At 49.1% G+C, this 24,927-nt stretch overlaps 12 protein-coding genes across 12 annotated transcripts; 9 read left to right on the top strand and 3 right to left on the bottom strand.

Moving 5' to 3' along the window:
- Window positions 1-1,002: 1,002 nt before the first annotated feature.
- btgE (putative cell wall glucanase (Scw11)) lies at window positions 1,003-2,790 on the top strand (the record flags this gene model as incomplete). The annotated part of the gene is made up of 1 exon (XM_056901267.1): window positions 1,003-2,790. The coding sequence occupies one exon, from the start codon at window positions 1,003-1,005 to the stop codon at window positions 2,788-2,790; it is 1,788 nt and encodes a 595-aa protein (XP_056749935.1).
- Window positions 2,791-3,455: 665 nt separating this feature from the next.
- On the top strand, window positions 3,456-3,965 carry N7537_010212 (uncharacterized protein; the record flags this gene model as incomplete). The annotated part of the gene is made up of 1 exon (XM_056901266.1): window positions 3,456-3,965. One exon carries the CDS (start codon window positions 3,456-3,458, stop codon window positions 3,963-3,965), a length of 510 nt encoding a protein of 169 aa, XP_056749934.1.
- Window positions 3,966-4,395: 430 nt separating this feature from the next.
- On the top strand, window positions 4,396-4,704 carry N7537_010211 (uncharacterized protein; the record flags this gene model as incomplete). Its single annotated transcript, XM_056901265.1, has 1 exon — window positions 4,396-4,704. The coding sequence occupies one exon, from the start codon at window positions 4,396-4,398 to the stop codon at window positions 4,702-4,704; it is 309 nt and encodes a 102-aa protein (XP_056749933.1).
- A 603-nt stretch (window positions 4,705-5,307) lies between these two features.
- On the bottom strand, window positions 5,308-5,547 carry N7537_010210 (uncharacterized protein; the record flags this gene model as incomplete). Its single annotated transcript, XM_056901264.1, has 1 exon — window positions 5,308-5,547. The coding sequence occupies one exon, from the start codon at window positions 5,545-5,547 to the stop codon at window positions 5,308-5,310; it is 240 nt and encodes a 79-aa protein (XP_056749932.1).
- A 2,536-nt stretch (window positions 5,548-8,083) lies between these two features.
- N7537_010209 (MFS transporter) lies at window positions 8,084-9,860 on the top strand (the record flags this gene model as incomplete). The annotated part of the gene is made up of 3 exons (XM_056901263.1): window positions 8,084-9,008; window positions 9,067-9,508; window positions 9,575-9,860. 3 exons carry the CDS (start codon window positions 8,084-8,086, stop codon window positions 9,858-9,860), a joined length of 1,653 nt encoding a protein of 550 aa, XP_056749931.1.
- Window positions 9,861-12,235: 2,375 nt separating this feature from the next.
- N7537_010208 (uncharacterized protein) lies at window positions 12,236-12,640 on the top strand (the record flags this gene model as incomplete). Its single annotated transcript, XM_056901262.1, has 1 exon — window positions 12,236-12,640. The coding sequence occupies one exon, from the start codon at window positions 12,236-12,238 to the stop codon at window positions 12,638-12,640; it is 405 nt and encodes a 134-aa protein (XP_056749930.1).
- Window positions 12,641-13,348: 708 nt separating this feature from the next.
- N7537_010207 (uncharacterized protein) lies at window positions 13,349-14,950 on the top strand (the record flags this gene model as incomplete). The annotated part of the gene is made up of 4 exons (XM_056901261.1): window positions 13,349-13,552; window positions 13,688-14,089; window positions 14,156-14,518; window positions 14,579-14,950. 4 exons carry the CDS (start codon window positions 13,349-13,351, stop codon window positions 14,948-14,950), a joined length of 1,341 nt encoding a protein of 446 aa, XP_056749929.1.
- A 1,012-nt stretch (window positions 14,951-15,962) lies between these two features.
- Window positions 15,963-17,062, top strand: N7537_010206 (uncharacterized protein; the record flags this gene model as incomplete). The annotated part of the gene is made up of 3 exons (XM_056901260.1): window positions 15,963-16,658; window positions 16,712-16,786; window positions 16,853-17,062. The coding sequence occupies 3 exons, from the start codon at window positions 15,963-15,965 to the stop codon at window positions 17,060-17,062; spliced, it is 981 nt and encodes a 326-aa protein (XP_056749928.1).
- Window positions 17,063-17,842: 780 nt separating this feature from the next.
- On the top strand, window positions 17,843-19,308 carry N7537_010205 (uncharacterized protein; the record flags this gene model as incomplete). Its single annotated transcript, XM_056901259.1, has 2 exons — window positions 17,843-18,579; window positions 18,666-19,308. 2 exons carry the CDS (start codon window positions 17,843-17,845, stop codon window positions 19,306-19,308), a joined length of 1,380 nt encoding a protein of 459 aa, XP_056749927.1.
- Window positions 19,309-19,446: 138 nt separating this feature from the next.
- N7537_010204 (tetratricopeptide repeat protein) lies at window positions 19,447-20,890 on the bottom strand (the record flags this gene model as incomplete). The annotated part of the gene is made up of 6 exons (XM_056901258.1): window positions 19,447-19,485; window positions 19,537-19,601; window positions 19,663-19,969; window positions 20,023-20,116; window positions 20,175-20,214; window positions 20,288-20,890. The coding sequence occupies 6 exons, from the start codon at window positions 20,888-20,890 to the stop codon at window positions 19,455-19,457; spliced, it is 1,140 nt and encodes a 379-aa protein (XP_056749926.1). The 3' UTR covers window positions 19,447-19,454.
- Window positions 20,891-21,493: 603 nt separating this feature from the next.
- Window positions 21,494-22,662, bottom strand: atp4 (F1F0 ATP synthase subunit 4; the record flags this gene model as incomplete). Its single annotated transcript, XM_056901257.1, has 4 exons — window positions 21,494-21,689; window positions 21,742-21,964; window positions 22,025-22,479; window positions 22,545-22,662. Coding segments are annotated over 4 exons (822 nt in total), but the record flags the coding sequence as incomplete, so codon positions are not given.
- A 119-nt stretch (window positions 22,663-22,781) lies between these two features.
- On the top strand, window positions 22,782-24,529 carry noc4 (ribosome biosynthesis protein NOC4; the record flags this gene model as incomplete). The annotated part of the gene is made up of 3 exons (XM_056901256.1): window positions 22,782-23,186; window positions 23,236-23,447; window positions 23,497-24,529. 3 exons carry the CDS (start codon window positions 22,782-22,784, stop codon window positions 24,527-24,529), a joined length of 1,650 nt encoding a protein of 549 aa, XP_056749924.1.
- Window positions 24,530-24,927: the final 398 nt, after the last annotated feature.

Below are 24,927 nucleotides of genomic sequence, written 5' to 3'. Positions count from 1 at the left end.
ACTTTGCAATGAGACATTGGCCTGAAGTCATTCTACACTCCACACATTCTCTAAATCTTTGCTTTAGAGGCATTTTTTCGAGCTGGGTAACCGGGAACCGAGGGTTGAACGGGGGCAGGCTTGCCACCGAGTCAGCCACAGAGGGGCGGTAGTGGTACCTTACATGCTCTGACAGGATATATGAAACCTTGGCCTCGTTTTCGTACAATGTGGCTTTTCAATCGGTTAGGAGTTGGAAAACCGGAAGCTGGATGACCCTCACAGCGGTAAGGGAGGACTATTCTAGGTGTGAGACAGGATCACTATTTTCGACGCTGAGAGGAATAGGAGAGAAGGCAGTCGACGATCCGTGCGGGCAGTGTACATGGTATTGATAATAATAGTACGGAGTATCCCAATACGGGATATAGAGTACAGAGTATTGATTCCTATTGTATGGAGTAGGTGAAATGACCGTTGGGCGAGAATATAATTTTGTGTCTGTATCTGCGCATTATTATGATCTGACTCTTAGTCACTGTACCTGCGTGCGCCTGATATATGAAATCTGACTTGAATTTGCAAATGGACTTTGTACTGTATAGAACAAATGTATACAAAATACACCATCCACTCTCCACTCTTGCCCGAGCCGTGTGGGCCAACCACAGGCAGCCAAAACTCGGGTGTCGAATAAACAGCCAATCAGATTGATTATGTCCCTGAAAACACATCTAGACTCGTCCAGGGGTAATCTTAGGGTAAATTAAAATTCATAGGAAATTCACGATCGGTGGACCTGTATCTATGCCGACCACACTGGGCCCTTTTTTAGGTCTTTTTTCTCCTTTTTCTCTTTCCCCCCCCCCTAACTCCCCCCGTAACGATTTCTCCAACAAAAGGCCTTGCGTGCCCTCGATCGCTCTCTTTTTACCTTCTCAACCCACGTTCCTTCGATTCTATACCACCGCTTCACTCGTTCAGCGGGCATTCATTCTTTTGCGTGGATATTATCTTTCCATAATGAAGGGATCTATTTTCGCCGCCGCCGCCTTGGTCGGCTCTGCCATGGCCGACGGTGTTCACCGTCGCCATGACGCTTTCCACCAGCGTCGTGAGGCCTCCGCCAGCGTCTGGTCCTCCTCCGTCCCTGCCGCCGAGGAGACCTGCGGCTGCACGACCAAGGTCATCACTTACTACGGCTCCGCTACTCTGGTCCCCGTTGAGACCATTGCTCCTCCCCCTTCTACTTCTACCTCCACCTCCACCCCTACCCCCACCCCCGAGTCCACCAGCACTCTCACCAGCACTGTGCACTCTACCAGCACCAGCACCCTGACCGTGACTGTCTCGGGCTCTTCCTCGGCCCCCTCCTCCTCGGCCCCGGTTGCCACTAGCACCGCCGTTGCTAGCACTCCCGCCGTTGAGCTGCCCACTCCCGGTGTCAGCACCTTCTCCACCACCGGTGTCTACACCATCCCGGCCACCACTATCACCGTCCACGACACCACCACTGTCTGCGGTGCCACCTCCACCGAGGTCCCCAGCGGTACCCACACTTACGGTGGTGTTACTACCATCGTCGAGACTGCCACCACCGTCGTCTGCCCTTACGCCACTGTCAAGCCCTCCGGCAGCACCGTGACCAGCGTCATTGAGACCACCACCTATGTCTGCCCCTCCGCTGGTACCTACACCGTTGTTCCTCCTACCACCACCACAGTGCCCACCAGCACTGTTCTGGTCTACCCTACCCCCCAGACCATTGTCCCCGGTACCTACACCCAGGATGAGAACACCGTCACTGTGACCCGCACCGACTACACCTACATCTGCCCTGTTGCCACTAGCAGCCTGGCCTCGACCTCCGCCGCTGCTGTCCCCACCACCGTTGCTGCCACTACCACCACTGCCGCTCCCGTCGTCACCAGCACCAGCTCCGCCTCTAGCTCCGCCTCCAGCGTTGCCTCCAGCTCCTCATCCACCACCTCCGCCGCCAGCTCCACCGGTGTCCCCACCGTCCTCGGTGAGGGCCAGTACGGTATGACTTACTCTCCCTACACCTCTGGCGGTCAGTGCAAGACCAAGCAGGAGGTTCTCTCCGACCTCAAGATTATCAAGGGCAAGGGCTTCAACCTGGTCCGTGTCTACTCTACCGACTGCAGCGGTCTCGAGTTCATCGGTGACGCCTGCAAGGAGCTCAGCCTCAGCATCATCATGGGTGTCTACATCGATGGCTCTGGTATCTCCGCCGCCCAGGAGCAGGTCACTGAGATCGCCAAGTGGGCCGAGTGGGACATGGTTAAGCTGATCGTTGTCGGTAACGAGGCCATCCAGTCTGGCTACGTCGATGCCGCTTCCCTGGCCTCCTTCATCAAGTCCGCTTCCTCCAGCTTCAAGGCCGCCGGCTACACCGGTGTCATCACCACCACTGAGCCCATCAACGTCTGGCAGCAGTACGGCTCTGCCACCCTTTGCAGCGCCGTCGACATCGTCGGTGCCAACATCCACCCCTTCTTCAACGCCGATGTTACCGCCGAGAAGGCTGGTGAGTTCACCAAGGGTGAGTTCGAGGAGCTCGAGAAGATCTGTGGTGGAAAGGACGTCATCAACCTCGAGACTGGCTGGCCCAACGCCGGTAACGCTAACGGTGCTGCCATCCCCGGTACCGCTCAGCAGGCTACTGCCATCAAGTCCATCGCCAAGGCCGTTGGCTCCAAGTCCATCTTCTTCTCCTACTCCGATGACACCTGGAAGAACCCCGGTGAGTTCAACGTTGAGCAGCACTGGGGTTGCTCTTCAGTCTTCTGAGCGTGACGACTCTCCCATGGATTTTTGAATTTTTTGTTTAGTTCTGCAAATGCAAAACTTGTACAGGAGGACTAGGAGTTTTACCTTTCTCTGGCTTGGTGGTGTGTCTACGGACTCCGATCGGCCCTTTCTTCCCTTCTTGGATTCTATTTTAAATTTGACTCCTGTGGTAGATACATCTTTTATTTCACGTTGTCTACTGACCTTGCACCTTTTCGATCTCCTTATTCCTGTTTTTAGTTTGTACATTGCTCATTTATGCCTTCTTACGAGATTTGATTCTGGTAGTCTTTCATTTGTAATATAGTATGTACTACGTCTTTGCCGTGCCAGCTCTGTACTCTTCTTCCTACATCATTTCGCCTTTTTTGGGTTCTCATACGGTCAGTTGTCAAAGACTGACATCATGCAACCTGCGCCCGAGATATTGGGGCGGTGCATACGACCCCCAACACCGAGGCTCAACATGAGACATGAGATCAAACTAGCGTCTTCAGTTTTTCAATGCTCAGGATAAGACTTTGCACCTCCCAACAAAGACAAAAATTGCATTAATGAACAAATACCGCTTCTTTCCTGTCAGGAACCAAAACCAGAACAAGACCCAGAACCCAACCCAAATCGAATCTGAATTCAAGCCACATCAACTCCCTTAATCTCCTACAATGGCATACCCATTCCCATTCGAATGCGAACCCTTCTATATGCGCCCCTTCCTAATAGTCAAGTCTATTACGGGGGTATTCTTCACAATATTGATCAACTTCGTCGTCCCAATAGCCGTGGCATTGGCCATAATATTCGTCATCGGCTTGGTACTTTTCGCTATACTTGGCATAGTGTTTGGACGGGGTCCGAATTCCGAGGAGATTAAAGCGAAGAGGGAGAAAGAGAAGAAGGAACGCGAACAAAAAGATCGTGAGGGAGAACAGAAAGAGCGAGATCACAAGGAGAATCAATACCAGGGAAAGCCAGATGCAGAACTATTTACCGCTCCTCTTTCCGCAACTGCGAGTGGTCCCGGTGGTACCTATGACCTGGAGAAGCGTCTTGAGATTGAGCTTGAACTTCTTGGGGAGATGGCTGTGGCTAGGAGGGAGAGGTTGGCGGCTTTGAGGATGGCGCATTCCGGGGACGAGGCTGAGTATTTGGAGGTTTTGGAGAAGCTTGAATAGACTACCTAGGATGTGGTACCTACATACCTACCTAGCTATGTACCTTCCAAGTTCGTTAGGTAGTGGAAAGTTATACTTCCGAAATAGGAAAGGTAACCATCTGACTTTCCCTGGACCAGGGTTCATTCTAACCTTGAATGGATTACAAATTTCAGGACACTGACATGACTTTTTATCATCCATCTTCTCTTCTCCATCCCAACCTCAGCTGTTACCAAGGTACTTTTGTCACTTGTATCTCCAATCCAATGTTCAGGGCACTGGCCTGACTTGTTGCTACGACTACTATCCATCTTCTCTGCTCCCAAGACACCAGCTACTACCAACATACTCATATCATTTGTATCTCGAACCGAGTCAACTAAATCTGACCCAAACCAACCAAATCCCACTTCAAACCCTCTCTTCTGATCATCCATATACCCCCGACATGGAGCAATTTGCGGATGAATTATTCGGAGACGGGTTCAACGAATATCCCCTCCTTCTCCGCCCGTTAGTTGGAACTATAAGTCTCGTCATAGCGGGTTTCAAGCTATTCTTCTACCTTTTGTTGCATATGGCCCTCGCTTTTGTCATCCTAGTCATCGTTGCTGCGGTGATAGGTGTGATCGCACTACTTGTGACGAGCAAACTGCCAGGTTTCGGCGACCATGGGCCACGAAAGAAAAGTGACACCTATAACAGGGCCCGCAGCGGTGTTGAACATCGTCTGGAGGCCGGTGAGATCAAATTTTGAGATCGATGTCTTTCATCATTTGTCGCCGGAGGATAACTATATGGGTACGAGATGATGAGCCGAGAGCGTGTTCCTTTGGCTCCTTTTATATTGGAAGAGTTTCGTCCATGGAATGTTGGTTTAGGGAGTGTGTGGGATATTCCATTTGCAGAGACCGTGTGTTATTGGGCTGCCTTCTCGAGTGATCCGCCATCTTTCAAGGTCAAGCTGAGCTACGTGATACGAGGAATGTTATAACAGTGGGTACGCTTTGTGATAGCTGCATCTGACTAAAGCTGTTGATCGCTGTTTTATATTTTTAGGTAGACTAGGAAGCCTACAAAAAGGATTGAGAATTTGTGATATTCCAGAATTATATACCATTAACAGAATAGATAAATACAAGTGAAGCAATGAGCGCAGGGCCAGGGCAATGGTTCCCCTGTTCATGTTGCATCATCATGCCAACTCAATGGTTGATCGGGTAGGCCCATCCCTCCTTTTATCATATTGTAACTCCAAACGGAAATCATCTTATAGTGCCGTGCAAGTCTGTCATCCTCATTAGCATATTGGATCAAACAAATGACTCCTGGTAGATACCGCGTCGGGGTCGCTAAGTACTTACACCATCGAATCCGCAAGTAAGTCCCTCACAACAGCATCCTTCGCCAGCGCAGTTAGCAGCCGTGCAGGGCATGGTGTCCTAGTAAGCTCGTTAGAAATCGTCGCCCCACATTCTCTAACATCGTGGCCATCGAGCAGACTCACAGATTGGCATGCGATTTCGACCTTAGGGTATGCTTCGGGGAGAGCGACGGTGAGAGTGGCGAGGAAGCCGAGAATAATGACGGAGGCGCGCATTTTGAATTGATAGATGTTGGGAACAAAAAAAAGTTCAAAAATGGGGTATCTAGAATTAAGACAAGGACTAAATCAGCGACCGAGTCAGGTATAATGATAGCAGATACGGTGAAAACGCCGCAATATGCGGGTTGAGACTGGATGCAAGGGCAAGGAAATGGTGTACAACAAAAACCTACATTGAGAAAAAGCAACAGTGAAACGGAAAAAGTGAGATTGGATAACGGGGTATCTTAATATCGAAACCAGAAAAGCAAAGACGAACGCATATCAGGCTCCATCAAAGTCTTATAGCATGCAGGCGTGGAGCACTACAGTGACACGCCACGCACCAGCACGAAGATCTATTATTGCCTCACCTAAAGCAGGGCCATTGGGGGATCTACAGGGGCAGCTGTGGGGTCGATCGGCACTGATTGGATGATGGCTGGGGCCGCCTTGTCGTTCTCGCCGGCCGATGCCCTACAGCGGGGATTGTTTGCGTCAATGGATGCAACATCAGGATACATAGGATGTTGCTTGATCCTGTTTGATGAAGATTTAATTTGGGAGGGGGCTGTTTTGTCTCCTGTTATATATGTTGTAGTATTTCTCTAGCGGGAGATGGTGTGTAAAACACAAAATCAACAAGGCTGCCCACTGACTTCAGTCCTTCTGCGATTGTGCAACTTGGACCACGCCAGTGATCTATAGCTGACGCTGTGCTCATGGTGCGAAGGACACAAGCATCGTGCGCCCTAGATGTGACTTGAATGGGGCTGTTAGCAACGCCACTGACGATGTCACCAGCCGCTTGGCATTAATTATTGTAAGGGATACATGGTGGTGCACCAGCTGAAGACTGTGTTATTATAGGCTTGGCGGTGACACACGGAGCTTGCGTGGGCTCCCTAGATGGGAAGGGATATACTGCGTGGTGGGTCGTGGTAGCTAGGGGGCTGGGGCCATGACACTGGATTGGTGTACTCCGTACTGCGCTGGGGATTTCGTGAGATAACATTTTAGGGAGATGAACACAAATTGGAATGGGCGAAACAGCATGAGCAGCAGGCAATTGATAATTGATATGGTGAACGTGATACATCACCTGGGCATGGAAATTAGACACCTTGGGGCTCAGGAATTATCGAGATATGTGATCGGAACATTATGGCTCCGATCTGAACATCAAATAGAAAATATACACCGCTCTACCAGATAGGACAAATGCATACTCTTTCTCAAAGACTACATATACGCGCCAAGCTACAATCTCTTTGACTAAGTGTAAGAATAGTGTTGTAGTATTGGTTGACTATCACAAAGCCAACCAGCACGACATTCTTACCTATAACCGGTGTCCGTGGACTAACTTCCTACAGCCAGATTGTCTTGCAGAATAGCATTACTCTAAAAGTGTTTGGCTACTATGCTAATATTGGACATTTGTATCACAGCCAAGCTAAACTACCAGTATATCATGGCATCTATAAGGAGAGTCTCTCTGTGCAGACCATCATTCCACTCTGAGTTCTTATCAGTCTCTTCATCACAATTCAATATTTTGCTAAAAAGAATATTTTCGGCTGACCAATTTACTAAAGGTAGTTACAATCTTAGTTTATTCAGGAAGTCTCTCCCTCGGATCCTGATGGTGCCACGACCCAGTTCCCCTAAAGCCGGATCTAACAACATCCATACGAGTCGGCTTCAAACCCGAAGCCAGGGTGGCTGCATACAAGACAATAACCAGACTAGGGAACGGCTTCCATGAAGACGTTTTAACTGTTAAGCCGCCATCATCGACCCGGAAGACACCCATCTGTGCTACCGCATGAAAGCAGCAAAGCATTAGTTACCAACCATGGCTGGACACACAATTCGTGATTGATCCTATAGACGAGTTTATTTGTGAACCTCCGCCCCTACGAGAAACAGGCAGCCCTCGGAATTTTCTGTTTGAATGTTAAACACTTTTCTGCGAGCTATCTGACGGAGTAGCATTGGCCCGACCAGCATAGCGGCTCGGGAGGCGGGTACTAGTGGGAACGAGACTCGGTGGGTCCGGATCTGGCTTATGATTGGTTCCTGGCCTGCATATGCTCCATGGCCACAAAGCTTGGCAGAGCCTGGAAATAATGGCATCGTCTTTTATACAAAATTACAACTTCAGAAGAACCCACGAAAACGCCCTTTAAGGGGAATTCGGTCAAATTCCAGTCCAAATGTCCCCGAGGTCATCCAAAATCTGATTTCAAATCATCCTGAAAATTCGCTAATCATTATTAATGACCTGTATCAATTTCCCATTCTCTTTTCAACGCCATTGCCGCTGGATGCTTAAATCTAGGGATTCCCCAGACTTATTTTGACCCCAACTTCGGGGTTCCGGTACCTTTTTCGTTTTGCTTCAAGTTATTGCATCTACCAAAAGAAGTCGTGGTTATCCCGTGAGCAACGACCTCTTCTTTTCATCTGTTTCCTCATAATCTCCTCATTTGCTCTATTTTCCCGTGTCCTGCATCAAGGAAAAATAAAAGTAAGGAAAGCTTGAACCATGCCTACCACGGAAAAGATTAGCAATCGCTTTCGGATACCTCTATACCAGCTAGTGCTATCCCAAGACATCATCACCGACGACGTCCTCAACCATGAATGGGAGGGAAATGGCACGGCAGAAGATCCTTACTTGGTCGACTGGCTCCACGAAGACGCTCGTGATCCCCATCAAATGCAAGATTGGCTAAAATGGTCCATCACACTTCTACAAGCCGCTTCATTTCTGTCCATTACTTTCGCTTCGTCTGCTCTTTCCGCAGCCAATCCCCAGATCCAAGACCGCTTCGGTACCAGCAGTGAGCTAATTGTTGCCGACACCTCACTTTTTGTTCTCGCCTTTGCCATCGGACCAGCTATCTGGGCTCCTCTTTCTGAGCTCTGGGGTCGTCAGATCATCTACTTCATAACGTATGGGTTGACTACACTATTTGCCGGAGCAACAATTGCAAGTCCGAATATTGCTACATTGCTAGTACTACGATTCCTCGCAGGCGCATTTGGTTCTTCGGCAATTTCAAATGCTGGAGGTGTGGTTTCAGACATGTATACAGCCCGCGATAGAGGGCTGGCTACAATCGCTTTTATCGGAGCTCCCTTCTTAGGTCCTAGTCTCGGACCAATCACTTGCGACTTTTTGGCAGTGTCCAAAGGCTGGGAGTGGGTTCAAGGTCTTACAACAATCTTCAATGGGGTGGTGTTCCTGGTTGGAATTGCCTTTATCCCCGAGACTTACACCCCAGTCTTGTTGCAGAAGCGCGCTGTCAAGCTCAGTAAATTGACTGGAGCAGTCTACAAGAGTCGTCTAGACGTTGGAAATGTAAATCGAACTGCTGGTCAGATCTTCACCAAGACCATGGTCCGACCCTGGATCTTGCTGTTTATGGAGCCGATTGTGCTGCTTTTGTCTATCTACATGGCTATCAGTAAGTTCTCTCAATTACTCATTTTGTTGTCATCAAATGCTAACAACATTATTACCAGTCTACGGAACGATGTACATGGAATTTGCTGCCTTCCCGATTGTCTTTGAAGAAAACCTCAAATGGCCCCAGAGTACCTCTGGCCTGTCCTTCCTTGGAATGATGATCGGGCAGATTCTCGGATGCGCATATTCAATCCTCGACGACGGCCGATATAAGAAAGTCGCCGATCGCACAGCCTACGGTCGCCCACCTCCCGAAGCTCGGCTCATTCCGGCCATGGTCGGAGCAGTCACCCTTCCCGTCGGACTATTTTGGTTCGCCTGGACCAACTTCCCACACATCCACTGGATCGTCTGCGAGATTGGGACGGTACTTTTCGGTTTCTCTCACGTGTCCATCTTCTTGAGTGTAGTGAACTACCTGGTCGATGGGTATACTATTTACGCCGCATCGGCGTTAGCGGGTAATGCTGTAATCCGGGCCCTTTTCGGCGCGGCATTGTATGTCTTCATTCTTTCTATTCACAATAAGAGTCCCCGCAGTGAACTAATATAATACCTATGTAGCCCGCTCTTCACAACGCCAATGTACCAGAATCTTGGGATTCACTGGGCCTCCTCAATCTCGGCTTTCCTCGCTGTGGCTTGTCTGCCATTCCCATGGATTTTCTACAAATATGGGCCAACAATTCGCCGCCACTGTCAATACGCTTCGGAGTCTGCCCGGCAGCTGGATGAAATGACCGACCGGATGCGTGCACAGGCTGAGCAGAAAATAGTCCAGCAGAAGCTCGAGGGTCGGACAGACTCTGGCCCAGGCTCGACTGCTCCTCCTGGTGAAAAGGTATTCTAAACTCCACCAAGCTAGATTAATTCGCTGCTTACGACAGTGCTCAAAGCTACCAGTAAGGATATCTTAGCCGCCATGGTCATTTGATCGGTATTTGTCTGAGTTAAGTGGGGGCTGCAGTAATAAAGATGAAAACAAATTGAAGGTTGGATTGAGAGTTGGAATCGGTGGAGTGTTGAGGAACGGAAAAGAAGTTTGAGTAATGAGAAGGTTTAAATAGGGTACAAGTGGGAGAAAATTGAGGTTATACTGGGAATGTAAGATGTTTGTGAATTGCCTTGGTATTAATGTCTGTCCTAAGATGTTACATAGATAAGGCATACAAGTGGTTAAGTTTGTGTCCTTATTAGTGACTTTGAGCCTATTCACGAGCAGCGAAGATGTCACTATAACAGCTCGATGGATGGGATCCACCTATCATTTACTGGTCCCCGTCCTTAAAATTGGAATCGGATCTAGCTCAAGGAATTCAACAATGTGATGGGGTGGATTGTCCATGATGGAGGGAGTTCTAGATTGGAGGCTAGGTGACCTTCTCGTTCAAGATTTGAATTGTCCAAGTGTCCTCGGTATTCATCGGGGCTCGGTTTTGGCTGGATCGTAGTCGAATGCCAACTTGTGCTTCTGGAAGAACCTTGCTGGAACAATGTGCAATTTACGGTTGACTTGTCTATCGAATTTGGCCCTTGCTTCAAAAAGTCCTCAGTCTTATCTCGGGAGGTAGATCCGAATTTTGGTATAAAAGCTCCTAGATCTCGGAAGCATCAGCTCTGACCGCGCTGGTAATAGTACCTAACTTGTTCTAAGAAATCTTGGACTTCAGAATGTAGGTTGTGATTTTGACTGTAGGAAGCCCTGGACTTGATGCAACAAGTTCTGGTTCTGCATGATCTCGAATCCTGAAAAGCCGTGTTACACGATCCTCGCATATGTTCCAAATAAAATGATCAGAGAGGTGGCACAGCGCAGCGTTGGAGCGAGTTCATACTTTGCCCAAGTGATCATGGATTTTCTTTTTGTAATCCATATGTACTCTCTGAAACTCGAACCGGTCATAAAGTAGTAGTCGGCACAGACTAGTGGGAGAGGCAGGCCTAATGTCTGTGAATCTGTTTGAGTTGAAATTTCTTTGAAATCACATGTACCAGCCCCAAAGGATCTGGTAGCCACGCTAAAAGCTTAATTCTACTACACGTCACTGTCGCTCAGTTCACTTCTTAAGTGATTCAAACATCAAATCATATTAATCACATCGATTGAATTAACCACGTCATAAAGTAGACTTGTACTTTTCTATTAGGGACCTTCTACTTCACACTATAGGCACTGATAGCGCCCTTCCGAGGTTGTTCTCATATTCTCTTGACAAAGCATTGGCGTACTTTCCACCTAGAGGGAGAGGATGATTGTGACAAACGGCGATCAAAGTGCATTTCCACTACGCCAGCTGGCCAAAAAAGGCACAAAAACAAGCTCGAACCCTAAAAAAGTTCTTCCGTTCTCTGTTTCAAGAGGCAGACACCGGTGTTTTCTCATTTCGCAACGCGTGCTCCTCTCGTTGCCTGCTTTCCGCCGCAAGCTTTTTGGCACCCTGACCCCATATCCCATAAATGAAGAAAAAGAACCCTAAAGCTGACATCATGCTCTGGCGGTAATACCGACATGAATCTGCACCACAGTATTGACGACAAACCAAAGTAAATAAATAGAAAGATGCGAAAATACAGAGCGTGAACCTCCAGGGTGCGGGTTAGCAGCTAGCACCCAAGGGCTAGAAAAGGGGGTGCATACAAGATTGGATGTCTGTAGAACCCAAGGGGTTCCAATATGCGCCCCAGAGGGTGGTCTGATTTAGGCTTTTGTTGAGCTAATCCGGGAGAGGGACCGGAAGAGGTTTTTGCTTCCATGATGAAACCCGGACAATTGTGAGCGTAAGGAAGAATTGAGAGTAACGGAGTAGAAAGGGCAGAGTCGGTGAAATTTAGGTGTTGTAGCAAACGTTTTTCTTTTCCCACTAGTGACATGGGTCCCCCAATTTCTTAGCATGTTACTCCGTGTTGGTAGTCCTAGACAGGCGGTATGGTGGATTATTCACAAAGAGCACAAAGAGCACCCACCTAACAAAATGGATATTACGAAGATTACAAGATTGAATCCTGGTTCATCCGTCTTTAATGCAGATTAAGTTTGCTTATTAGTTGAAAGAAACGGGAGGTCGATTTCAAAAGTTTGCGCCCGTGTTTTTTATTTGCTTTTTGGGATGAAAAGAACTAGCGCGTAACAGTGCTGCATGTATATTACCTCCTTTGGAACCCCCTTTTTGATATGCTTCTTTTTCTATATGCCCCTTATACTACTACCTCTTACCACCTACCACCATGGGCCACGATATTGCTAAGCGCGCCATGATAGTAACTTGCAAAGCTACTGGTCTTAGCACTACTACTATTTCAGAGTTATCTGGCTTTTCGACGCGCACTGTCAACCGCGTATATGAAAGAGCCCTTGAAAATGGCTTTGACCCAGACTCGCGTCCTTGGAATATTTCTGAGGCGATGCTAGCTGATGCCCCTCGGTCTGGGAGGCCGACAAAGCAGACGCTAGATGTGCAAACTCGGGTGCTTTCGAAAGTACAAACTGACGAGAACGGCCACGGAAAAACCTGCGCTGATATTGCGGGGGAAATGAGCCTCGAAGGACATGACATTTCTTCGAATACTGTCTGGCGGATCCTGAAAAAAGCTGAATCACAAAAAAAGACACCTACCGATAGCCTGGTTTAACAAAAGCTAAATCTATGCACAATGCTAGGCTATCCTGTTGTCTTGAATGCCAAAATTGGACTTTGGAAGATTGGACAAATGTTATTTGGACTGAGGAGACTTCTGTTATTTTACTTCATCGACGCGGAGAATACCCGAATCAGTCTATGCAAGATACAGTCACTGTTGGAGTTTAAGTCCTTGGTTATATATAGAAAAGTCCTCTTTACTGTCTATGCATTTTACCACTTTCACATATACCTAAAATAACGTTTGAAAAGTCATCCGAGAAGAACATATCAAAACACATGGTAGTGTTCCTATATCACATCCCTAATATCGTTTCGGGGCCAAATAAATCGGCCCGGGGGATTATTAAAGTCTTCCGTTATCAAGGGCGAAAGCCGCATGAGCGGCCGGCTATTCTTCTTCAATGAGAAGAGCAGTTCGGGTGGATATATGTGGGGTACATATGTCACAATGAAATCCCCCGAGGCACAACGTTGGGGTTGCTGGCGGACCTGCCTATTCCGGAAACGAGCCGCCCGTTACTGATTAGGAAATTTTCTCAACTTGCGCTCGATGGCAAGCCAGATGATATTCATGAGCAAAACTTTTGTAGTCCGGTTAGGTACATGCTATAAAAGCTCCTTGGTCTACTTTTCTGTCTCGTGTTGTTATCTATTTGTTTTTTCTCGTTCTTGGGTTATTGAATTTAACAGCACAGCCATGTCTATTGCAGTGCGGGATAGTCCGCACACTACAATCTATGAAGGTCAAACCTGCCAACATGAAAATCAGACTTCGTCGACGTCTGAGTTGTCTTGCCAAATCACCGACGAAAAATGGAACTACCCGCGATCCAACATAGCAAAGACACTGGCAACGTTCTGGAGCTTCCTAATAATGGGAGCAAATGACTCCGCATACGGTGTAAGATTCCACCTAGATATATATCCATGCCAGTTCGAAACTTATTTTAATCCAATACAACGATCCAGCCACTCATCCCATACGTACATCAACCCCTAAGCCTCAAATCCCCCTCCCCTTCTAACACAATCCTAGCTCGAATCCTACTACAACCTCTCCTACACAATCGTCTCACTCGTCTTCCTCTCTCCACTACTCGGTTATGCCACCGCCGCAATCGTGAACGAACGAGCACACTGTGCCATAGGCCGACGAGGCGTAGCCTTCGTCTCATCGTTGTGCCATCTGATAGCCTACATCCTGAACTGTGTGCATCCACCATACCCGGTCCTCGTTGTATCATTCATATTCGCAGGTCTGGGAAATGGCCTCGCGGACTCGGCATGGAATGCCTGGATTGGAAACCTCGATAATGCAAATCAATTACTCGGTCTGCTTCATGGATCTTATGGTGCAGGTGCTGTTATCAGCCCTCTCATTGCGTCTCTACTTGTTGCAGATGCCGGGTTGCCGTGGTATTATTTTTATTACATTATGGTACGTGACATTTTGTCTATTTGTTGTTTCGATATGTGCCTGGCTTATGCTGGCTGATATTCCTAGATTGGAGGCGCTGCAATCGAGATTCTCGTCTGCGTCGCATGTTTCTGGGATTCTACAGGAGCGTCATTCCGACTCGCTAAGAAACAACAACCCGGTGATGCCTCCGAGAAAGCAGGCTTGCGCAAGGTCCTGTCCACAATGCCCTTTGCTCGAATTACTTGGATCTGCTCAATCTTCTTACTTGGATATGTTGGCGTCGAAGTAGCGCTAGGAGGATGGGTCGTGACATTTATGAAAAAAGTGCGGCATGCCGCACCGTTCGCTAGCAGCATGACGTCTACTGGATTCTGGCTCGGTATAACCCTTGGACGGGTTGTCCTTGGATTTGTGACTCCTTTGATTGGTGAGAAGATTGCCATCTCGGTGGGTTCTTCCAGTATATCTTTTGCATTCAAGTTATACCACAAGCTCACCCTTACGTAGATCTATATCTCGCTCGAGATCGCATTTTGTCTCATCTTGTATCTGGTTCCGAACTTCTATGCGGGCGCAGTCGCGGTATCCCTGCAAGGGTGCTTTCTAGGTCCATTATTCCCAGCGGTTGTGATTGTTACCACAAAACTCTTACCAAAGCACTTGCATGTCAGCGCTATTGGGTTTGCAGCAGCCTTTGGTGGTGGTGGTGCGGCTGTGCTTCCGTTTATTGTCGGTGTACTTGCGCAGGCTAAGGGTGTTAAGGTTTTGATGCCATTTATCATAGCGCTTTCGGGGGCAATGTTGCTTCTTTGGAATTGTCTTCCAAGAATCCCGAGAGATAGAAGTGCATCGGCTAACAATAAACGTGAGGCTTGCTAGGTGTGACATGGCGTATCACATGCCAAGAACTGCAAGCGCAAGAGGTCGAGGACGGTTGAGTTAGGTGTGATGTAAACACTTCTAGTAAATAATTCAACTTCGGTCAGATAACGGAACTCGAAATAGCACATTCACCAAATATATAGAGCCTACAGACCACCAGAACAGTTGGGGGTATGGTAGTAGAGTATAGGCATATAAATGCTGGCGAAGGTTATTGCAGAGTCTATCATCATTCAAACCTCATTGGGGGTGACCCTTTTCACCTCCTCGTCGACCAACTCCGCCTCATCTCATCAGAAGACATCCATGTCCAGCCACTCTGCCCAGAAGACTTATTCGTCCGAAGCACGCCATGTCTCACAGAAATCTTGACGCCAGGCTTAGTGTTGTGGATACACCTTCGCGATGTATAAACACAACTCCACATGGTGTATTTTGCGTCACGATCTAGGACATCAATCGAAACAATTGCCATTTGGTGTGCCGAGGGTGGAGATAGATATGAGATATTCTAGCACTAACAATCTTAGGGTTCGTGCCAGAGAGTCAGAAAGACAGTTCTCGGCCCACGGACTCCACTAATTGTCGTGCTACGGTCACAGACCCCTCCTGAGAGCTAGTGATCAACATTGCCGATCGCAATTCTGCATCTCAATGTCTTGTAGTTTGTTCATCTTAGGTGGGAGATACCCGGGATCAAAGGGATGTGAATGTGGCGATGAACGGTCTTTGTATAACCCACGTTGTTAGAGAGCAATTCGACATCGTTCCTGGCGTAGGCAATATTTAAGAGGGCTGAGCTGAGCTGATAAAAAAACGGGGCGTCTTCATCTCTTCACATATGGGGTCCACGATGAGATCATGCCCCGCATCGTGGTTTCGTGTTTTCAAGATCAACGTACAGCCCACCATGGAGCTACGTATTTAACCTAAACCATTGCCGCCGCCCGTGACAGTTAGCGTCCGTGAAAAAAAATCCAACCCTGTGAATATATCAGTACAAATCACCATGGGTAAAGCCACAACCCTCGACATCGAGTATGCCAGTCTCATGGCCCGAAACCCGGAAGGAACCTTCCTATACATCCCACCGACCTTCAAGAAGTTCCACCCAGGCTCGGTCGGCTTCTTCGACGAGAATGGCGGCTGGAACCAGATCACCGATCTCTGCAAGGAAGGACAATCCAAGACAGACGGCTTCACGGCGCTTGGCCGCACACTAAGCCGCGACGAGCCCACGGCATCGATGTGGAAGACCCGGTCCTCGGAGAGCGAAGATGGGAACCATGTCCGACTCTCGGGGGGATTGTCAGCTGCGGCTGCGGCTGCCGTTCCGATCGATGTTAACGGCGACGGCAAGCACAAAAACAGCGCTTCAGGGAAAGCGGGTCTTGTGACAAGCAGTCTGGTTAAGCGAGAGAAGATTCTGGCTCCGTTCGGCAAACCAGTTGGGAAGTGGGCGTCGGAGAATGCCAAGGCACTTCTTGCGTCGGACTTTTCGACGGATATTGAGAAGAATGGGCTGTGGATTATTCAGTCTGCTTGGGTTACTGATGAGTGTGCTATTCATATGACCAATAGCAAGGATAGGGCGATTGATGTTGGTTTGGATATCGCGGCTACTGGTGTTGGGAAGGTTGGTGGTGGAGGTGGGACTTTTGAGAAGTTGGGAAATGAGGGTTGGACGACATATCAAGCTCAAGAGGTCAGGATTGTTTTTGGATGAGACTGTGTTTTAATCGCTAATGCTCTGACCAGGGGGACGAGGGTCTGGTCGTCTCATTCAGCGGATCACACTATAAGCCGCGTATGTTCCAGAGATTCCGAAGCGACGTGAGTTTTATCCCTGTAGCCATTGAGCTAATCGTCACATTGTCAATTTCCAGCTAACCATGTTAGCCTCTCAAACAATCCACGGCCGACAGCTACCTGCGCGGTGGCGGTGAGCTCGTCGATGAATTAGATTTTGAAGTTGAGAGGATTGGTGTGAGCAACAGTGATATCGAGGAAGAAGAAGAAGCTGAGAAGGAAGAGAAGATACAAGCGGAATTAGAGGCGAAGAGTGCGATCCTGAAGAACACTGTGACTCATGAAGTTGAGTCGCTTTAACGTAATAGACTGAATTTATGTCCAGTATAGGATATTGGCAGTCAAATTTCCAGAGCCAAGATGTCCCCTTCGAATTGAGGTTATACAGCATATTCAATCCACCCTCCTCCCCTTATTCGCCCCTTGTCGACTCCGCTTAAAAGGCTAAAAAAACACAGAAATATATTAAATTTAGATTAATATGCAGACTGAGACTGCCAAGGGAGGATTTGATTGCCTGGAAATAAATGACAAAGAAAGGGGGCTCCCACCGCAAAGGGAACCAGATTTGCACTTTGGAGCTATCCCTCAACTCGGCCAATCTCTGACAACCCATGGCATTCGAAAAATACAGACACTTGACTAAAAGTCAGACATTGTCTCGGAGCTGAGCCGGCGGTTAGCGCTGTTAAGTCCAGGTCCACTTCTCCGCATCTCCCCGGGATCTCCTGGAAGGATATCCGGGGTGACGGGATGCCGGAAAAGAGGGGGGCAGATTGATCTCTACAATTTCATGGAGTCAGACAGCATGATCTTTAGCTTCGCAGCTACTTAACAACATTCTCGCCTGCTTTGATGGAAAGGCCACCCCATCATGGAAGACAAGCCCACAGCAGGGGCTGTCCTAGGACTCATTTCGGTATAAACCCTCTCCATGCTATCAAATACCCAATCTAAAGCCAATTAACAACCAAATCCTAGTCCAAACCATGGTGGAAAAAAACCCATCTAGTCCACCTAAACATCCTAATAGGAAGCCTAATCCTCTTCTCCAGCACCTTCGGCTACGACATCTCCCTAATGAACGGCCTCCAATCCCTACCACAATGGCAAACCTTCATGGATAACCCAGAAGGAATAAAACTCGGCTTCATAAACGCCCTCCAAAACATAGGCAGCATAGTCTTCCTCCCCATCCAAGCGTGGTCCGCCAACCGCTTCGGCCGCAAACCCACAATCCTAGTCGGATACATCTTCATCATCCTCGGCGCGGGGCTCCAAGCTGCCGCCCAAAACCCCAATACATTCATCTACTCCCGCCTTCTGATCGGTATCGCTAGCGCCTGGTTTCAGTGCGCTGTCGTCCTCGTCACGGAAATAGCGTACCCGTCGCATCGCTCACTCGTCACTGCCATCTACATGTGCCAGTACTACGCCGGGTCCTTGCTGTCAGCGTGGGTTTCTTTCGGGATGAGGAATGTGCAGAGTAGCTGGGCGTGGCGTTTGCCTGTGCTTATGCAGATTGTGTTCCCGATTCTTGCCTTACCTGGCACCTTGTTTGTGCCCGAATCCCCACGCTGGCTGCTTAGTTGCGGGCGGGTCGGGGAGGCGAGGAGTATGTTGGTTAGGTTCCATGCTGGTGGGGATGCGGATTCGCAGTTGGTGGCTTTTGAGATTGAGGAGATTAGCAAGGGTCTGGCGGCAGAGCGGAAGGCTCGACCAGAGGCGCGCTGGATCGATTGTGTTAGGACTCCAGGGAATCGGTATCGGCTTTTCCTGAGTGTTTCATTGGGTATTTTTGCTCAGTGGAATGGAGGGTAAGTGTCGCATTTGGGCTTTACTATTGTTCAGGTGAAATCAAAATGGATGGAGAGATCCGTTGCTGACTGCGTATCTGCGCTAGTGGTGTGGTGTCATACTACCTAACTCTCATCCTCGATACAATCGGTATAACCTCGACAACAGACCAGACCCTCATAAACGGCTTCCTCCAACTCTGGAACCTGATAATGAGTGTGGTAGGCGCGTGTCTTGTCGACCGCGCTGGCCGTCGGATGCTCTTCATCACATCGACTGTGATAATGCTGTTCAGCTATATCTTCATCACTGCGTTATCAGGCAGCTTCACGACAACGGGTACCAGTGCTGTCGGAACAGCTGTAATCCCCTTCTTGTTCATCTACTATGCGGGCTACGATATCGCTTTCACGCCGCTGCTTCTGGCGTACCCGGCTGAGATATGGACGACCTCGCTGCGTGCTAAGGGTGTTGCTATTGCCGTGATCTCAAATTATATAGCGCTGGTATTTAACCAGCTTATTAACCCGATTGCGTTTGAAAGGATTTCTTGGAAATATTATTTTGTGTTTTTGGTCGTGCTGATTGTTGTTTTGGTTGTTGTTTGGAAGGCTTATCCTGAGACCAGGGGGAGGTCACTTGAAGATATTGCTTCTATTTTTGATGGGGAGGAGGCGCATGTTACTGGCGGTGATACTAAGGTGACAGCAGAGTCCGAGCATAATGGGATAATTGAACATCGATCATGAATTCTTGACGTGACACGTAGGAAAATTAAAGAGACATCGAGTAATGAGACCGTGAGAATACATCAATCGTAGAATAGAGATAGTAATTACTACCTCCGTCGTATTAAGGAGGTAACGGTAGAGTCTGCAATCTTTGTTGAAGCAACTCACTTCGGATTATACTTGTCTTTCCAGATCCTATATTATCCATTAGATGCAAAATCCAAATCCTCGGTCAGTTGAACATACCATGAATTCCCAAGAGTAGGACACCCATTCTCCTCGGCAAGTCTGTAATACTTGGCCGCTTTGAACTATAATCACATCGAGTCAGATTAGGGACAGAATATAGACCTAAGCAGAGGTAACACGTACCTTGTCCTTCTTACCCCCGAATCCCTCTAGGTAACACCAGCCCGCTTCATTCATGGCATCAGTGTCACCCAAGTTCGCGGCAGTCTCGTAATACTGTCTAGCAGCAGGGGGATCCTTTGCTATACCCCACCCATTGCGGAAGCAATTGGCCAACTCGAACATGGCCAAAACGAGTTCGCCTTTGGCGACTCCCCCTTTCTTGACCCCAGCACGGAGGGCCTCCGCTTCAACCGCGGCGGAATTGGATGCTGCGGCGGAGAGATAGGTCACGGCGCGTGCGGTATCTACAGGACAACCCCAGCCGTGTCTAGACATTAATTAGTATCTAGAAAATTGAGAAAGAGCTAGACGTGCTATTACCGTAGTGCGAGGCCAAAAAGAACCTGACTCAAGGGATTATTTGCGCCATTTGGATCAGCAAGTTGTCCGAACATGTGAGTTGATCGCTCGAGTTCTATAACCCATGTCAATTAACATATATCTCCAGTTGAATATAGAGAAGCAGAACTCACCACCAGCTTCATGCAGTCGAATCGCCTCTTGAATATTAATCTATAATCCGTTAGTCCCACATTCCAACCATAAACGCAACCATCACGCAAATATATAAACAGTAACCACCTACATCTTCCTTTGGATCCACACTGACCCGACTCTGACTCGAGCTCCTTGACCTAGCCTGTTCCAGCCCCAGTCCCAAACCTAGCGACGCTTCTCCCTCACCCTGGCGCCCCGGCAACGACGAGCCAGAATGCGCAAACTGTGGATTCTGCTGTACTAGCACAGTGGCTCTCTTCTCCCACAATGCTTCCCGCTCCTGCTTACTCGCGCCGTGATCATCATCAATCTGCGGCAGGTCCGCGGGGATGTTAGCGGAGGAGTCACGCGAGTTACTGCGACTGCGATGGTCGAGATGTAGGAGGTTTGAGAGACGGCGCTCGCGACGGGGCGGGGATTGCGACGAGGCAGAGGAGAGCCTGGGGGAGCGGTTGAAGAGTTGGAAGCTCCGGCGGGGAGACGTGGGCTCTTCTTGAGTTGGTGATGATAGGTATGGGGTTGGGTCGTTTGGGTTGGATGGTGGGATTATTATCTCCTGGGTGTGTGTGTCTGTGCGGATGAGCTTGAACTCAGGTGCTGGGGGTATTGCTGGTACATTTTGGGGTGTTTGGGTGGTGCTGAGGTCGTCGCGTTTGTTGAGGATGTTGCGTAGTGAGGGCATGATGCTCATCTACTTAGCGGAGGGTGGCGGGAGTGGATCTGGGCCTTTTTCTCTGTGTGATAGTCGGGTGTAAGGTTAGGCGTGAGGGAGGATTGTCGAGAATACATGTAGGGCTGAGGATGAATATTAAAAATAACCACAATCATACACAGTGGCTGTGTAGGCGGCAAGTCCACGTCTACGGGGCTGATGACTGGGGTCCGGGGTCTTGGCCAACGGCTGATATCCCGTGTGCACACAAAGAATATATTAAATGCTGGAAATACTGGGAATACTGGCAATTCTGGAATATCCCAGGGACAACATGTATACAATAACATAGAATTTTCCCAGACAGATCAAATCTTATAGATCTATGGATATCTTATCGCATTCTCCACGGTCCCGGGGGTGGCGTGCTGCATTAGACCGTGCATGTCATAGGGCGCCTTGGGTGGACTCAGCCTTTGCCCTGAATATGCCCAGCGTTTACTTCAAAGTACATACTACATAGCTCTAGGGGGGTACCAGTCACATACATTCAAAGGGCACTCTTGAAGATCTTTTTGTATCATATTCTGTTGAAAGTGTTCTACGATGAAATTGGCCCGGACAGATTCATATGCCAGGCATCAACCGGTGGGCATTCCTAAACCCAATTCGTTTGAGAACATGTCTTGAAACCTTGTGTGTCCGATTATAGAGTAAGAATCAAAATGGTATTGCAAGGTCTAACTCGGCAGATGCAAATAGCCCTTATAGTTTTGTACACAATGCCGAATGCAGTGAGCTACTAAGCCCGTTTACAGGGCCTTGGACGCCATGATGCCTGGGAATCGTTAGCACTATCCTATGTAAAGGTCAGTTGGTAGATAACTCACGCTCAACATCAGCAACGCTCTGCTGGAGGATCTGCTGGAGAACCTTGGGGCTCTCAAGCTCCTTCTGGATCTTGGCAATGACGGACTCGGCAAGCTCACGCTGCTGGCGCTGCTTGACCTGGTTCTCGTAACGCACCCACGAGTCGAGGACCTGCTTGGCCTCGGTAGCGAGGGCAGTGCGCTGCTGGAGCTCGTAGGCCTGGGCCTCGAGCTGAGCGGTTTCCTGCAAACGGACTGTCAACAACCGACCCAAGTATCAAGGTACGCGACCGAGTATTCCTACCTTGGAAACAGCGAAGAGCTGCTTGGTAACCTCAACAACGCCAGACATCTGGGAGACGTTGTCGATACGCTGCTGGACAGCGTTGGTGTGGTCGGCACGGGCAGCGTTCAGGATGTCCTTGTGCTTCTGGACCTGGCCCTCGGCCCACTCGCGGTAGGCGGGACCACCGTACTTGCCAACAGCGGTGAAGACAGACAGCAGACAGAAAGCAGCGACGGTCTCCTCGTTCATGACGTACAGCTCGTTGCTGATGGCGGCGATGGACAGACCGGCGGCGGCAGACAGGGTAGCGGTCTTGGTGACCAGGGAGTTGCCGGGGATGGCGTTCAGGATCGACTGCGCCTTCTTGGAGGGCTCCTCGGCGGGAACGTTGGAGGCCTGACGAGAGGAGGTCAGGTTGGCAGTGACAGCAGGGACACCACGGGCGGGAATGGCCGGCCGAAGTCGGGATGCGCCTAGGGTGAGTTAGTAACTGAAGGCATCGAGTCGATCAGACGGTCGAGGTTCGTAAAAAGCGTACCAATGGCGCTCTTAGCAAGACGCGAAGCCATTGTTGCAGATGGAAGAATCTTGGTCAATGGGGTGGGTGAACGGAATTGAGGAGACTTGAGGTTCGGGATGGCTAGGAGGTGAAGACGCTAGCCGTTTCGGGCGGTCGTTCCGTTCCTCGGAAAAACCAGCATCCGAGATGGTCCAAACGATAAAAAAAAGTTGCAGATAACCTCGTTCACGGTACAAGACAAGACGCTAGCCCAAAATGCCTGCACCTGTTACGGATTCGAGCTCTAAGAAGCGCAAGAGCGGCAAGAATGCCAGCGGTCCATCCTCCAAGCGCCGCGCTGTCGCCGGGGACGATTTCGCCGAGAAACTGTCTACTATTCAAGAGCTAGAGAATCAAATTGCGGAGTCGCGGAAGGGCTACAACAATATTGCGACCCTACTATCCATGCTCAATGTCGAGAAATCGGCCGAGACCCCTGAGATGGCTGTGGCCGTCTCTCTTTGCCGTGTGTTCAGCCGATTGATCGCCGGGGGAAATTTGACCGAGTCAAGCCGTGCCGCTGAGAACGAGAAAATCGTCGTGGCATGGTTGAAAGAGCGTTGCCTTGATTATCAGACTGCTCTTGTGGCTATCATGCGCGAGGCAGATGCTTCCTCCCAGGTATGTATATTCTGATCTGGCGGGCGTTACTATTACTAACGATGTCTAGATTGCTGCTCTGACGCTGAGCATGCGCATTGTCAAGGAACGCCTCGCCCATATTCCGGGTGCGGAGAATAACGTTTGGTCGACGGGTTTCTTCAAGGATATATTTGCGGCCATCATCGAGGCCAATAACGGCCAGGATCTGCAGACCGAAGCCGTTGCGAAGTTCGTGAAGGAGTATGAGGATGTGAGGTACTACACTTTCACACAGATGGCGTATGTATATCTTTTCCTACTGTCGAGTCTTGCGGCTAACATATATCAGTGATTATGCCTCCACAAAACGGACCCCCGAAGTCCTCGAAACCCTGATTAAGATCCTTCAGACCTGCGATGAGGTACCTGGACCGGAACACAAGTTCGAAAACTTCTACGCGAAACGAGACACCAAGAATAAGCGCCTAGTTTCGGCAAACTCCCACAGGAAGCAGGCACAGGAGGCGTGGTTGGCCATTCTACGAAACAATCTCTCGCAATCACAACGGAAAAGCCTGCTGCGTATGATGGTCCACAACATCGAGCCGTGGTTCAACCGACCGGAACTGCTCATGGACTTCTTGACGGACTCATACAATGTGGGTGGTGCGACATCTCTCCTCGCACTATCTGGTCTCTTCTACCTGATCCAAGAAAAGAACCTGGACTACCCTCAATTTTACTCCAAGCTGTACTCTCTCCTGGATTCCGAGTTGCTGCACTCAAAGCACAGATCACGATTCTTCCGACTGCTGAACACCTTCTTGTCCTCAACCCATCTTCCGTCCACATTGGTTGCCAGCTTTATCAAGCGTCTCGCTCGTCTTGCATTGAATGCCCCTCCCTCCGCCATCGTGGTGCTCGTCCCGTTCATGTACAACTTTTTCAAGAACCATCCCACAACCACATTCATGCTGCACCGATCTATTCGTGATAAGGATGAACTCGCGCAAGTGGAAAAAGAGGGCATGGACGATCCGTTCGATCCAAACGAGTCCGACCCCAACATGACCAACGCCATTGAGAGCAGTCTTTGGGAGATTGAGACCCTTCAATCTCACTTCCACCCCAACGTTGCGGCCATTGCACGGATCATCTCCGAGCAGTTCACAAAGCAAGCATACAGTCTGGAAGATTTCCTTGACCACACATATGCGGGCATGGTAACTGCAGATCTTGGAGTGGAAGAGAGAAATCTCAAGAAGATTCCTGTCGTCGAGTACCAGATTCCCAAGCGTATCTTCACAGATCGTCTACTAGAGGAAGATGGTGGTGTGGACTCTGGTCCGGGGTGTTTCATGCGGGATTTGTGGGAGTTCTGAGGGTTCTATATCAGCGTATACCAATTCAATTTGTTCGACAATGGAGTCTCAAGGGTTTAGAGATTGCGGGGTATAGTCGTAGTTCCCTGCCTGGAATAGAAGTGATCATCCACCAACACATCCCTTGCTGCAGGTCTAACCCTAGAAGTCCAACTCTGAAAGTAAACATTGGACATGGGCGTCGCAGCAGTGGCCACGGACAGCCCCAACTAGCAAATCAAAGGAAGCCGATGTATTTGATATGACTTGGGGCTCATTATTGCTCTGCAACCACCATAGATGAAGCAAGAATGGCATTGAGACCTATATTGTCCCTGCTTACGTTGTACATTTGAGATATATATTCTCTAGTCGTGTAACACTCGATCGTATACATTCTTTCAACTCCACTCAACTTC

The sequence above is a fragment of the Penicillium hordei genome, assembly GCF_028827395.1.
Source record: "Penicillium hordei strain IBT 12815 chromosome Unknown utg000005l_segment0_segment0, whole genome shotgun sequence".
NCBI classification, from domain to species: Eukaryota; Fungi; Ascomycota; class Eurotiomycetes; order Eurotiales; family Aspergillaceae; genus Penicillium; species Penicillium hordei.
Note: the sequence above shows the minus strand (reverse complement) of the source record. Positions and strands in the feature narration are given on the sequence as shown.